At 54.5% G+C, this 13,344-nt stretch overlaps 6 protein-coding genes across 6 annotated transcripts; 3 read left to right on the top strand and 3 right to left on the bottom strand.

Moving 5' to 3' along the window:
* Positions 1-38: 38 nt before the first annotated feature.
* BP01DRAFT_343585 (Zn(II)2Cys6 transcription factor domain-containing protein) lies at positions 39-1,051 on the top strand (the record flags this gene model as incomplete). The annotated part of the gene is made up of 3 exons (XM_025573523.1): positions 39-221; positions 491-643; positions 794-1,051. Exons 1-3 carry the CDS (start codon positions 144-146, stop codon positions 1,049-1,051), a joined length of 489 nt encoding a protein of 162 aa, XP_025429859.1. The 5' UTR covers positions 39-143.
* A 323-nt stretch (positions 1,052-1,374) lies between these two features.
* flbB lies at positions 1,375-2,883 on the bottom strand (the record flags this gene model as incomplete). The annotated part of the gene is made up of 5 exons (XM_025576426.1): positions 1,375-1,840; positions 1,890-2,432; positions 2,488-2,575; positions 2,636-2,716; positions 2,817-2,883. The coding sequence occupies 5 exons, from the start codon at positions 2,881-2,883 to the stop codon at positions 1,375-1,377; spliced, it is 1,245 nt and encodes a 414-aa protein (XP_025429858.1).
* A 2,070-nt stretch (positions 2,884-4,953) lies between these two features.
* Positions 4,954-6,546, top strand: BP01DRAFT_358065 (uncharacterized protein). Its single transcript, XM_025575346.1, has one exon. It carries the CDS (start codon positions 5,077-5,079, stop codon positions 6,526-6,528), a length of 1,452 nt encoding a protein of 483 aa, XP_025429857.1. The 5' UTR covers positions 4,954-5,076; the 3' UTR covers positions 6,529-6,546.
* Positions 6,547-7,225: 679 nt separating this feature from the next.
* BP01DRAFT_375025 (uncharacterized protein) lies at positions 7,226-9,410 on the bottom strand (the record flags this gene model as incomplete). Its single annotated transcript, XM_025576873.1, has 3 exons — positions 7,226-7,273; positions 7,441-9,275; positions 9,353-9,410. 3 exons carry the CDS (start codon positions 9,408-9,410, stop codon positions 7,226-7,228), a joined length of 1,941 nt encoding a protein of 646 aa, XP_025429856.1.
* Positions 9,411-9,515: 105 nt separating this feature from the next.
* BP01DRAFT_392972 (amino acid transporter) lies at positions 9,516-11,637 on the bottom strand. Its single transcript, XM_025578194.1, has 5 exons — positions 11,351-11,637; positions 11,210-11,280; positions 11,038-11,151; positions 10,508-10,968; positions 9,516-10,452 (listed from the first exon to the last, which is right to left on the bottom strand). The coding sequence occupies exons 1-5, from the start codon at positions 11,510-11,512 to the stop codon at positions 9,659-9,661; spliced, it is 1,602 nt and encodes a 533-aa protein (XP_025429855.1). The 5' UTR covers positions 11,513-11,637; the 3' UTR covers positions 9,516-9,658.
* A 745-nt stretch (positions 11,638-12,382) lies between these two features.
* BP01DRAFT_392971 (uncharacterized protein) lies at positions 12,383-13,288 on the top strand (the record flags this gene model as incomplete). The annotated part of the gene is made up of 4 exons (XM_025578193.1): positions 12,383-12,577; positions 12,646-12,750; positions 12,810-13,031; positions 13,142-13,288. The coding sequence occupies 4 exons, from the start codon at positions 12,383-12,385 to the stop codon at positions 13,286-13,288; spliced, it is 669 nt and encodes a 222-aa protein (XP_025429854.1).
* Between the last annotated feature and the right edge of the window lie 56 nt (positions 13,289-13,344).

Below are 13,344 nucleotides of genomic sequence, written 5' to 3'. Positions count from 1 at the left end.
CCCGCCTCCCAAAAGATCTACATACAATCAATCATCTTCCAACCTCACAAGCAGCATCCATCCTTCTCTTCATCTAAGATTCAAACAGTCATTCGCTGATTGACAATTCCCACACCCACACTCAGCAGACCAACTCATCTCCAATGCCTGAAGCAACCTCCCACCGCTCCAAACCTCGTCCCACAGCCTCCTGTCTCCCCTGTCGCGCCCGCAAAGTCAAAGTACGTTTGTTTCCCCTGGTTTGGTCTTGGGATACAACCAAGCATATACTATTTAATCCACCACCCCATTTTACCTTCTACTGCCACCCCATATCCTCAGCAGTAGATTTACAGTCTCCCATCTTGTAGCCCCCTCACCATCATGGAGACCCCACAAATAAACACTCAATCAATCAATCAATCACCCCTATTAGCACATCACATCAGAACTGGGACCCCTTCCCCCAGATACATCATTTCCCTGAATAACCCCTAATGAATAACGCCAGTGCAACCGCCTCACCCCTTGCGCCACCTGCGTGGCCCGCAACACCCCGCAGGAATGCAAATACGCCGCCCCCGACACGGACCGCCAGGCGATCGCCCAGGCGGAGCTGATCGCGGGGCTCCGGAGCCGGGCGAACCAACTGCGCGACCAGCTGGTCATGGCGCGGGGGCTGCAGATTTTGGAAATTGAGGAGGAGCAGGAAGAGGAGGAGGCGCATCATCCACAACAACAACATCGACAACAACGACAACAACAACAACGGGAACTACCAGAGTCCGATAGTGAGCCAGAAGAGGAAGGGCAGTACGCCCCGATTGAATGGGGCCACGGTAGAGGCACCTCCGCTAATGGGGCCTCGAAACGGAGGGAAGAGGACCAGTTGGCGGAGTTGGAGGTGGTGTATGCGGCCCTGCGATGGGGGACGGGTGCTACCGTCGAGGAGGTGGTTCGCAGGATTCGGAGGGGGGAGCAGTTGGGGGATATTGCTCAGGGGGTGGAATTGGGGATGGGGATGGGGATGGAGTCCTCGAGATTAGGGGATGAAGTGGTGGTTCTGGATTGAAAACCGCTCGTGTACACTAGAGGTGATAGATAGAGGGAGGGGGGAAACATTGAATCGCGCATCCTCGCATAGTCTAGTTGTCATTGTCATTGTCACATTGCAATACAGAACCATCTTCAGTGTTGCACATTGATCGTACAGGGCGTTGGTGGTGCGAGCTTGAAAGTTGAACACAGCAGCTCCCGTCGCGCAGCCACCCGCCGATGGAAACCAAAACCGCCAAACAGGGCGATCGAACAGAACGCAACAGGTACTCCCAAGGCAATTACCGAGACAAATGGTACAACAAACAGAAACGCCCGAAACTCCGTTCTTCTGGAAAATCAGCACCCATAAGAGAGGTCATCCCCCGGGTTAGAGACACGCTGCACGGCTTTGGTATCCAGCACACTCGTCAGGCAATCCATGAGTTCGAAATCCTCGACCACCGCCCCGAAGCCGTAGCAGCGGACCTTGTTATTGAGAGTTTCGATAATTATCCGGACGTCGTCCCGGGTCAGTCGACCATAGAGTTGGTGGTTTTTGAGGCATTGCAGGGCCATGATCGGCGTAATCTGCCCCTCAGTCACCAGTTGTCGACTCAGATTGAGGAGTGTCGTCAGATTGACATGGGGCAGGTCGTATGTCTTGTGCGGGTACGTTTGCTCGTTCGTGGTGGTGGCAATGTAGCTGGGTGGTGGGCAGGTGGCCATCAGCGCATGCCCGGAGAACGGCATGTCTTCATCGTCCGCCTCGGTGATCGAGCGTCGGCAAAGGTAGTCGGTATGTTCTCGACAGGGCGATTCCAGTCTGGAAGAGCATTAGCCGCCCGTGCTCAGTCACGAAGAAGCGCACTTACGTCAAGATGAAATCGATTTGTAGCTGAGGGTCCGCCTCAAAGATGCCGGGCGGCTGGATCGGGGACCGGCTCGCGGGAGCGATCTGATCGAGAGTGGCCAAGGCGTCGCAAGGACCAACCTGATAGGCTGAAGAGGACGACGCCAGCTCCTGAGTGGGCGAGACATCAATCTGCTCGACTCCATTCGTAGTCGGACTCAGGCTCGCGGAGACCGTTGTCGGCGGCGTGGTGTAGACGGGCGCTCCGGATGGGGCGATGTTGCTCGGCTGCGAGGCGACACTGCTGCTGGCGAATGGACTGGAGTGATAGCCCATGCCGGATCGTTCCAATTTCCGCCGCGCAAGTTCGGGCTCGAAATTGATGCCATTAGCCACGAGGATCTCCTTCAGGATTTTGTTTTCGTCGTCCAGCTGTCGCACCACATCCCGATGCTGTACCACCGTCAAATTGGCGGCCGAAATCTCCTGGGTGTAGGCCTCGCGTAATCGAGACACTTCGGTCTCTAGCGACCGAATATACTGTTCCTTGCGTTCCCGATGGGTTCTGCGCCACTGGTTTGCATACAACCAATAATTCCCAGGCGGGGCCAGATACGTACCTCTGGGCCTGGCGATTCAATTCCTGTCGGCGAGTCATGGCCGGTTTGCTATCCGGCTTCGGACCTCGTCTTTTCGCCGGTTGCCCATCTGACGCAGGGGGGAATTAGAGATGGTAACGAGGACGGATCGGACCGTTGGCTCACACACCTCGCGTGATTTTCTTCTGCGTACCACCAAAGAATTTCAAAAAATCTGCGCCGATGGTCGAGGGTCGAGATCCAGATTGACCTGGTGATTCGCCAAGTTAGATGCGCGACGAGGGTGAGATGCGAAAGCGAATACAAACAACATGAATGATTTTCAGCGCGCGCGGACCAAAGGAACTTACTCTGTACGCTCTGGCGGTTGGCATTTGTGAGGTCCAAAGGCATGGGCCTGCCGTTCATCGAGGCCATGACAGTTTCGTAAATGCGACCGGCGCAGTCAGAGACGGGAGACGGGGAGGAGAGTGCGTGTAAGAGGATGAGGAAATGAGTGGGTGAGAGTGGAAAGAGACGGAGAGAAGTCGAGGAATCGCGCACAAAGAATGACAGAATTAGAAAGTGAACTGAAGACAGACTGGATCGATCTGAACAAGTAGAGCAACAAATCCAAACTGGGCCATCTGAACGAGGGTCAGCCTTAAAAAGCGCGGCGCTGGGTTGGAAAGCGGGTGGATGCTGGCTGACGTCCAAGCGTTGAAAGCTTCCGATTCCGCGCATACACGCAGGGCTTGTACCTACCCAGACACTGGCTGTGTTTCCCCGTTGAGGTGAAACCTCCGTGAAAGTAGTTAAGATAATTACTACAAGGCCAGTAATAATGGGGAACAGATGTGAACAAAGGGTGGTGGGAAGAGAAGAGAAGCGAGAAAGAGAAGAATAGAGCTGAGCGAGTGGGAGAGTGAAGAAGAGTGAGAAGAGGGGAGAGTGGAGAAGGAGAGATTGGATGGATGGATGAATAGTGGCAAAGGTGACAGACAGAACCTTTGAACTGGACTGGACTGGACTGGACTGAACTCAACTCGATGGACCTGAGTCTCAAGCAGAGTAATTGGCCTTCATTGCTTACAATCAGGACTATCACGGATCCAATGCATGTCTGTCTATCGGGGAAGTGCCGGGGACCATTGAATAATAACTAGTTGATTAGTAGGTGATTAGTTAGTATCCGTAGCTAATTGCTAGTGTTGGTCAATTATACGTGATTACTTCAATCTTTCTCCCACCATCAGATCCGATCGCCTCGGCATCTCCGCCCCTCTAACCCAATGGACCAAACTCAAGGGTTACCATAGGATGCTGACAGTCTCCATAGCATCATCGTCCCCCTCTCTCTCTCTTTGCAATCCAAAGGAAGCGAACCGTCAAGTGGAGCGGGAAGGTGGATTCGATCGGCCAAAGGGCAAGGGAAATGAGTTCATTCTGGATGCATTCTGCCGTGAAACGCCAACCTGTCTCGCTTGTCACTCGGGGATGCAGCCGGCTTGACATCTCAGAAAATACCGGGACGCCTGTGCAACATCCCATTATTATTTTTGGGACTGTATCTTTTTCCTCCCCCTCCAACTGTATCTGTTGACTGTTCCTGGTTGGCAGGTTCCCACTCTTGCTATTGTCTCTCCACCGAGTCCTTATCCTAATCAGACCCATTTCTTGATGATTCAATCTAATTTATCTACGAGTAGTTTAGTGCCCCCCATCCACGGAGGTGCTAGTATCCGTTGCGATCCATTAGTGGGAGGAACCGCAACACTTTGTTCGATGGTTTGTGGTACGATTCTCAACGCTCCGGCCGAACTGCGCCATTATTGGGGGCAGTTCGAGCCCACATCCACCGGGTTTTCAGGTACATCGCAATCCCGTCGTGGTGGCTGCAAGTGCAAGCTCGGAGGTGCTTTGACAGTTTTGACTCCGTCCTTTTGCCGATTGCATCAGTCCCGGTCGACTCAAACCCCCTGCAGAGGCGCCGGTAATTCGAAAGAAGCTGTATGCACTCTGGACTCTGGAGCTGCTAGTCTCTTGCTGCGTCTCTTCCCTACTAAGCTGAATAGCCACATAGCGAGGAGGATGAATTGGCCGGCCACCTTCCAGCCATTGTGCAGCACGTTTCGGTCGAAGATCGCATCCGTAACAGTTAATGTAGTCTTAAACCATGCTAAGGCAGGCAAACCTTATAATATGACAATCGGCAAGAAATGAAGCTGAACAAGTTGACAAATAAGAAACTAATGACGATCGTCGGGAACGAAATGGTTCACGCCGTGAAGCTAGTGTAGTTGGGAATGTTGAGTACTTCGTACCTTTGTCTTCGCTCCGCTCTTCGACGCTGAATAAAAGCCGAACAACACCGATCAAGTGGGAAGAACTATTGAAAGCCTAAGGCTGCAAATGGCCTAGACGGGCAGGCGGCGAGGCGCTCGGCTCTTTCTCCGCCCTCAGCTTTGCTCGTCTCTTTCCAAAGCCCAGCTTCATCCCTCCTCGCAACTGTCTGCAACATCTAGTTACCCTCTTCACCATGGTTGGGCAAGAAGGCTGACGGACTAGACGACAGACAGGGGATTCTCATCATGTGTGCACCGAGCTCAGGGTCATTGTCCCTCCGACATCATGCCCGAATCCGAAATCCTCATTCACATCGCCGCCCCCAGCACCGTCCGTGACGATGCACGCTACCGTGCCCAGGTCGAGGCCATTCTTGCATTCCAGGCCTCCACTCGCCAAGTGATCACCTTGCGGTCGGACAAAGACCATGCCGACGATAACAACGTCAGTGCGCAATCTATTGGCTCCACAACAGCATCAGGTTCGACTGCGAGCACCGATAGTGAAGGGACCGGCGTCGATCATGAGCTCGACACGAGCGCCCCGCAGATACCTAGTTGGCAACCGGAGACAATACAATCCTTACCCCGATCTTCCTCCCCTGCCCGCCAAACTCAATATGTCGACTCCCTTGGGACGCCCATCAGCGTGGTTCCAGACTCGCAGCCTGGACAAGGACAGCAGGACACCCTTGCCTTGCAGGAAATCGCATCTCCCGTCACTGCCACTTCACACGCTCACAGATCCACGGGCGCTACAACCGAAGCTCATACAGTAAAGCGAAGCAGCGTGGACTTGTCCGCACCGGAGAGCGAGGAGCACGACAATCTCCCGGGCCGCGTTCGAGACGAGGCCCGGTCCGCGCCGCCCCAATCCGATCTCGCCTTGCAGGAGCCCGAGTCTCCTGTATCGGTATCTCGACGGAAACCCGTCCCACAAATAGTGGACGCCCCTCCCGCGAAGCGCAACCGGGCTGACCCGCCCCGTATACCTGAAAATGGGACGAGTGACAACCCTCTAACCCGACGGCAACACAAGCAATCTCGCAAGCAATCGCGACATGACAACAAACCAAGCACATCACCTTCCCTTGAGGAGTTTTCCGTTCATGACACTCCTGGGCCGGATGCGCCCTTCTCGACGGAGAACACCCTTGTCACGACGCCTGTCAAAATCCAACCGCCACTGCCCCCTATCTCCAGATCGCCCTTTGAATCCCACATTACCCCAACCCTCTCCATGCTAGTGACGCGTCTCCGCTCAGGGCGCACGTACACTCCCGTCAAACAATTCCGAGACCTGGACGCCCTCGAGCGCGGATACTGGTTCCTGCTCATCAACCTGGTTCCAGACGACGCACCCCTATCAGCAGCTGCAGCAGGTGGCAGCTCCATCAACACGCATACAATCTGGGATATCACCTTATTCAACCGGTTCTGGACCTTTCTATCCGAGTTTATCTCCGAGGGTCGCGCGGGGTGGGGTGTATGGTGTATTCTCGAGGACGCTCCGTCACCAGCACCCCTGCAGCCCGGGAACCGGGCCACCGCGTCCGCGGCTACGCCGTCTAGTGGCACGGAGGTCGCGACGCAGCGCTTGACCCTCAAGGTCTACGCGTGGGGGGAGGTGGCTTTGCATGTCTATTTGCTGTTATTTCTAGCCAGCGAGCGACGCATCCGACGGATGGGGGCGCAGTGGCGCGATGGAGGTGATGTGGTGATTATAGAGATGCCGTAGTTGTGTGATATACCAGGGGATGAATCCCTTTATAACTGAGTATATATAATCAACGCTTGATACCCATGCCCACAGGTCCTGGACTGCATAGACTCTCAGTCACAATAGCTCCTTCCACAGAATCATCCTTTTGAGCGGAGGTCTACTTGATTCTCGTGGTAAGGTTATTCTGCCCTCAGGCTCTTCCGAGCTTCGTAGCGGCACCTCTTTAACCTCCACTCAATGCCTGGGATACATTTTACACCCACCCCATTCCCCAAGGAGCCGAGCAAATATGTTCTCCAGTCATACATGAATGAAGACCATACATGGTCTACGGAGAGCCCCTTACGATGATAAAAGACTAGATCAGGGCTCACTAACCCTCCAGGCTCTTCTTACCGGCCGGTCCATCCATCCATCCTTCCACCAGCATAAACCCAGACAAAATCGCCGCGTAGTCCAGTCCGATGTCTAACGTCTGGAATGCTGCGGACAACCTCCAGCACAAGGGCACCCAAGTCGGCACCACCGAGTGCAATGCCTCAGCATGCGATAACCGCCAAGCCGAAGTTCTTCATCAGTTCAGTGTCAGTACAATTATTGAAGTGCACGGCGCACCTTCCCTCGCTATCCCACAATGAGCAGTACCAACTTCACAGATTCCCACCTCGCCTAGCTGGCTCAAACTCAGCTCCCCAAATGATAAAAGATCTCATTAAACCACGTCTCGAAATCCACGGTATCGGTACCCATCAAGCCGAGGCTAGACGGCGAATCAGTCGGCGTACAGGTATCATTTGGACAACCCGAAAACACATCGGAGAGGAACGGTGCTGGTAGTGTTGTTTCGGTGGTGGTGGTGTTGCCTCCTCCGTGTGGTGGACCGTCCGCTGCTGCCTTTGCCTGCCCGAAGCGAAGTACATCCGCTACCGCGCGATAGAAATCGAGGTCCAGGTTGCCCTCTGACGCGAAGATCGCATCAATAAGCGCAACGCCTCGTTGAGCGAGGATATCGCACTTTTGCTCCGCAAGTCGGTTGCGGGCTGCTTGGATTGCGAGGCGGAATTTATTGGTCTCGTGGATCGCGCTGTTGGTGTAGTTGGTGTTATTGTTGTTGGTGGTGGTGGTGGTGTTGCCGCTGCTGCTGCTGCTGACTTCAAAGCAGAGGATAATAGCGGCGGTAATACAGAATGCGGAATGCGTCCAGACGAAGAAATCGCCCTGATTGATGATAGTTTCATGCTCGCGGAGGATGGTCAGGGCGGCAGCGACGCATGTGCGCCGCGTGTGCTGGTACTTGGACGCCGATTGAAACGACAGGAACAGGAACGGGCGGTGGATCATGATGATCTTCTCTGCGGCGGTGATGGCGAGGCTGCGGCGCGCGATGGCTAGCCACGGGATGTCGAGTTCTGCTTGGGGATCGGGCTGGAGGAGGAAGGCAGGGAAGCCCTTGACGACGGCGCGCATGTGCTGGTCCAGCCGCAGGACGTGGGTGTACTGCTCGCGGAGGGGTTTCGGCTGGCTCATCGCACCCAGCCCGTCGATCAGGGAGGGCATGAGGTCGGCAATCTGGCGCAGTGCCCGCACGTAGCTGCTGACGGTGGGGACGGTGGACGGCAGGTCGGTGAGGTCGTAGTCGTCTGCGTTCCGTGGGGGAGCCGTGGAGTACTGGGAGGGCGAGATGCTGTAGGTATCGGTGAAGGGGATGGCGAAGTGGTCTTGGATCACCATTTGGCACCACACCCTCTTCCCGACTTCCCGCTGCACGGTCTCGAGCCATGCTTCTTCGCTGTCGAGCCCTGCGCCCCCGTTGGGATGATCGCGGATTCGATGGACCCCGAGACACTCCGCGATGCGGACGGCGGCTTTGAACAAGGTGGCGTTCAGCTGGCTCCGGCCTAGGTTATGGGCGATCTCCGTGGAGATCACGATGGCCTGCAACGAGTAGATCGACATGTCCTCGAGGAAGTGGCCGGTGTAGAGGGCTTCTAGCATGGCGGTCAGGAAATGATCCGCCGGAGGCAGCTGGTCTAGGTCGACATCGACGGCGGCCTTGGCCCGACTGCTGATGCGCATGGCGAAGATCGTCGCTCCAAGCACCGAGAGGTAGAGAGCCATCCACAACGGATGGTCGATCTCGCCCGTCCGCCAGAACTTCTCACACTGCTCGAGAAAGGTCGGTGCATGGATGCAGTCATGGTGCCAAGCCATATGACAGAGATGGAACCTGATAAGCTTCTCTGCGCTGGAGGCATCCACACCGAGGCTAGGTGGAGGTTGAGAAGAGAGGAGGTTGGTCTTGACACCCACAGGCCGACTATACTGACATCCGCACTTCAGATGTGGAAAGCACCCGGCAGAGTCTCTGCCCCAGGCCAAATGCTCGATGGCCGTGAGCAGCGATGAACCCTCTGGTTCCACATGGCTCTGTGTTTCGTTGCCTGCTGCAGGCGGCGGCAGTGGTAATTGTCCGGGTGCGGGGGGTGGTTGTTCAGACGATGCTTCCCGGCCTGTCTGAAGCAGGAATATCCTATCGCGGACCGTAGCTATGATCTGTGGGAGCTGCAGAATTGCTGTGCTGGATGTCGTTTCAAGGAGTGAATCCAAATCCTTGGCCAGTGACTCGAGGAACTGCACTTCAGCTCCGTGTCGCGCTGCAATTCGCTGCAGTTGGACTATCTCGCGTGAGCAGCCTAGGCCCAGCCGACTACATCGCGTACAGGGAATTGTTTTGCTGCATTTTCGTTTACTTTTGGTGCACTCTAAAGACATGAGTTATCGGAGGAGCTCGTGTGGACGGGCTATGACAGTGGAGAGAACCAGCACGATTTCCACTTACCCCGACATGCAAGAGGCTGGCGCTGTGATATGCGTCTTGTGCTTGTAGAAGCCGACATTGGCCCTAGTTTGGCGATAATAGATTAGATTCCCCCTACTGGAAGAGAGATAGATGATCATGGCGAGGCTTGAGATGATACGCCGCGGGACAGTTGACGAACTGGCCCGCACAGTGCATGCAATGCGCTGAGTCAGCATACTCGTAATTAGATAAGTTATGCAATCAGTGTGCAGTCTATGTATCTCCAGATTCCCTCACTTTCACAGCTTACTCCATAAGTATATACACTCCCCTTTTTCCAGTCTACTATTGATCATGGCCATCCTTTTTCACAAGTGTGACCGGTCCCTCATACTCCCATCTGCCCTTGACAACGTACATAACTAGACTGAGGATGAAGATAGCCCCGAATATGACGACACTCCAGTTGAAAGTATCAGCTGCGACAGGGAGCTCGCTCGGCCAGAAGGACCAGAATAGCGCGAAGAGAACATAGATCAATCCAGTAATATTCACAGCTAGCCCATAGCGGCCGAGTCCCCAGCGAGCAGGCGGCAAGCTCTCTGGGTGGTACAGCTTGCGCCAGATCAGACAGCTCATGGAGATGGAATAGGAGAACATCAGCGCAGCCACGTTCAGAGACACCACAGCATTGAACGCGGTCTCCGAGCCGATGTTGATCAGGGCCAAGAGGGCACTCAAGACGCAGGTCAGAATCACTGAATTGACCGGCAGCTTCCGCTTCTCATCCACCTTGGCAGTCCATCGCGAGAACGGCAAGCCCAGGTCACGAGCGAAGGAGAATGTCTGCCGCGCGGTGGAGGCGTTGAACAGGATGTTACTGAGAATGACCGGAATCAAGATGATCGCCATCAAGCCGTTGACGCCCGCCGTATCGGTCGCCTGCTTGAAGACATAGATCAGTGGGTAGCCTGAGGCATCGTTCAGAGCGTCTTCCACGGAGGGAGTCGCGAAAAGCATGGTGATCAGGACAATCAAGGCCAGAATGGCATTGGCAAAATATGACCATGTGATGGCGATCGGCACGTAACGGCCGGCATCCTTGATCTCTTCGGACATGTGGGCTGTCGCATCCGAGCCTGCGGGTGGATCATCAGGATGAGGTTCGTTGTACTGCAGGCGCAATTCACTTACTGAGGCAGCCATAGATGGCAGAGAGTTGACCCACCATCACCGTCAACCCCATTGAAGAGAACCCACCGAAGTTCTCGAACTTGGTAAAGACTGCTTCGGCCGACTGCCGAGGCGACAGCACCCAGAGCGAGACGACTATCACTACCCAGCAGAGCACGTGGGTGGCAAGCAGCACATTCTGCATGCGAGCCATGAGACCCGAGGCATACACGTTGAAGTAATAAGCGACGAGGATCATGGCAAAGACGAACAAGGTGCCCTGCCAGCCGGTAGCGTCGTAATTAGGGTCTCTGACGCTGATCAACCCCTGGATGATAGACCCGGTCAAATAGGACCCGGACGCGGTGCCTGCTTGCCAGGCAAGAACCGACATCCAGCCCGTCACATAACTCAGAAACTTCTGATACCTGGCGGGCGCGAACTCCGAAACCCAATGGTACTGGCCTCCGGATGTAGGGGCCCTGAAATGTATGACCATCTGTTAGCCCATCGTGCTCTCATCGTGAACCCGGGAGGGGTGGATGCCTTACATAGAGGCCATCTCAGCCAAGGAAACGATGATGAAGCCGAATCCAACGGTACTCCAGACATATGTCCATAACATCCCTGCCAGTCCGCCATCCTGCAGACCTTGGTAGTTGGACCTGCCATTTCGATGAGCACAGAAAGTCGAGTGGCTCTAGGTGAAGACATGTTACTCACAGCAAGATATACTCCCAAGTCGCTTGCAACACTGCGGAGAAACTGAGCGCTGCTAGAGGACGGATATTCCTCTATAGAAGTAAGATCGCATACATCAGCAATGGAGACACATTCGAGCAAGAGGATGTTGCTGGCACTCACCTTAAACTGCTGGGCCTTACCCATGCGATCCATCTCGGTCATGTCATACCGCGTTCCCTTGACTTCATCCACCTCAGGGCCGTCGTCGGCCTCCATACTCTGGAAGCCGGTCACAACCGGCTCCTTCAAGGTATTCTGCTGCAGATCCTCTTGAAATGCCATGATTCTGATTTTACGCGGACACTCCTGATGCACAACACATGGAGGGAAAGCGGAAAAAGAGAGAGGAAAGCAAAATTTCAAAAGAAAAAAAAGAAATTCATGGCAGCGGCGAGCCGAGGGAGGGGATTGTACGACAGGGGCAAGGTCACGCCAATACTACTTCAGATTTGCCTGAGACGACCGTTAACTTATTGGCGCAGGGATTACGCACGTTAGGGTCGACAAAGTGAGCTGGCGCCGGAGGACTAAAGGGTCTAGTGGCACTAAAACCTTGCCCGCGCACGCCTCGCCTCCGACTAACAAGCGTCCGTCCGGCGGAGCAATTTCTGATCCCTGCACTTCGTCCATCAACAATAAACTACTTGATTAACGTGCTTATCTCCATTAGGATGGGATTAGCCTGTTTTGCGTCTGGTCCCTTCACTAACAGGCAGTCTCAACCCTCCGTTATCTTGATGGTCCACTCGCACAATTAGTGCCCTCGACCTGAAATAGTGAACCGGTGCTAATATGTTAGGGTTTCAGCTAATTAATTGCTTTGGAGGTGGGCAGGAGTTTGCCCACTCCTTATGCAGCTTTGCAAGGATCTACTACGTATGCCACATCCCAGTCAGGGTGCGTCTAGGACACTCGCTCTACGAACGAAAAGCACTCAAAAAGAAAAAAGGAAAAAAAAAAGAGAAGCTGTTCATGACAGGGGTGTGAGAGACGAGGCGAAGCCCCAACTGTCATAAACGTGTGTACCGGCATTCTGTCCCACACTGAAATGCCATCGACAATGCTTGCTAGCTCTTGCATTAATCCACCTCGGTGTGGCATCTCTTCCTCCATTTGCCTGCGTACTTCTCTCTTGAGGGTTGTGTGCTTCTCATGACCTACACCAGCCTGCCGCAGGGGGTCTCCCCCCCGTTTGCGGAGAACAATGCTCACAACCACACGGGGCTGATCATAATCTTCGCCAGCGTATGTCTGTTTCTCACGCTCAGCTCACTTGCGATGCGGATCTACGCCACGACGCAGCGATCGATGGTCCTGAGCGATGATTACCTTCTAGGAGTTGCCGTCGTATGATCGCCTCCCCTCAACTCCATAGAAGCCCATCCACCATCCACTTACCTAACGTATCAAGACAGGCTGTCGCCATCACGCAGACAAGCATCATCTTCTACCAGACTCATCTAGGCTGGGGGAAGAGCTCCGAGCTCCTCGACCCATCCCACACCGAGGCAATGGTCAAGGTACTGTTCCCTCTTCCAGCAGAACCCAGACCTCCTCCACTAATTCCCGTTGGCCACAGAGTGTATACGCCTCCGACCTCCTCTACATCCTCATCCTCGGCCTCTCCAAATGCTGCACCAGTCTCCTGTACCAACACCTCAGCACCCACGCGACCCGCTGGATCCCACGCAGTATTCTGGGTGCATCGATCGTGTGGACGATCGTCGCCGTCATCCTCGTTGCGGTCCGCTGCAGCCGTACCCACCCGTGGACCGATATCAACGACAAATGTTCCGATCTAGTCAGTGTCCTCATCCTTTTCACTCAATCACTCACCTCCCAGCCCAGTGACTGACTGCCTCTGAAAACCCCCCCCCTTCGCTTTCCTTCAAAGCTAATTGAAATAAAAAGCAACCGCACTGGACAGTCATAACAACCCTCGACATCCTCCTCGAACTCCTCCTCTTCATCTACCCCATCAAACTAATCTACAGCCTCCGACTGCGCCGGTCCCGCAAACTAACCGTCCTGGCGCTGCTAGGTAGTCGCGGAATGTAAGTCCAATTTATTTGGTGGTTATTGCGCTTTTCCTTGTCCTTGCCTGTTCCCCGAGC

This window comes from Aspergillus saccharolyticus (assembly GCF_003184585.1).
Source record: "Aspergillus saccharolyticus JOP 1030-1 unplaced genomic scaffold BP01scaffold_23, whole genome shotgun sequence".
In the NCBI taxonomy this organism is placed as follows: Eukaryota; Fungi; Ascomycota; class Eurotiomycetes; order Eurotiales; family Aspergillaceae; genus Aspergillus; species Aspergillus saccharolyticus.
This window is presented reverse-complemented; position numbering and strand designations above follow the sequence as displayed.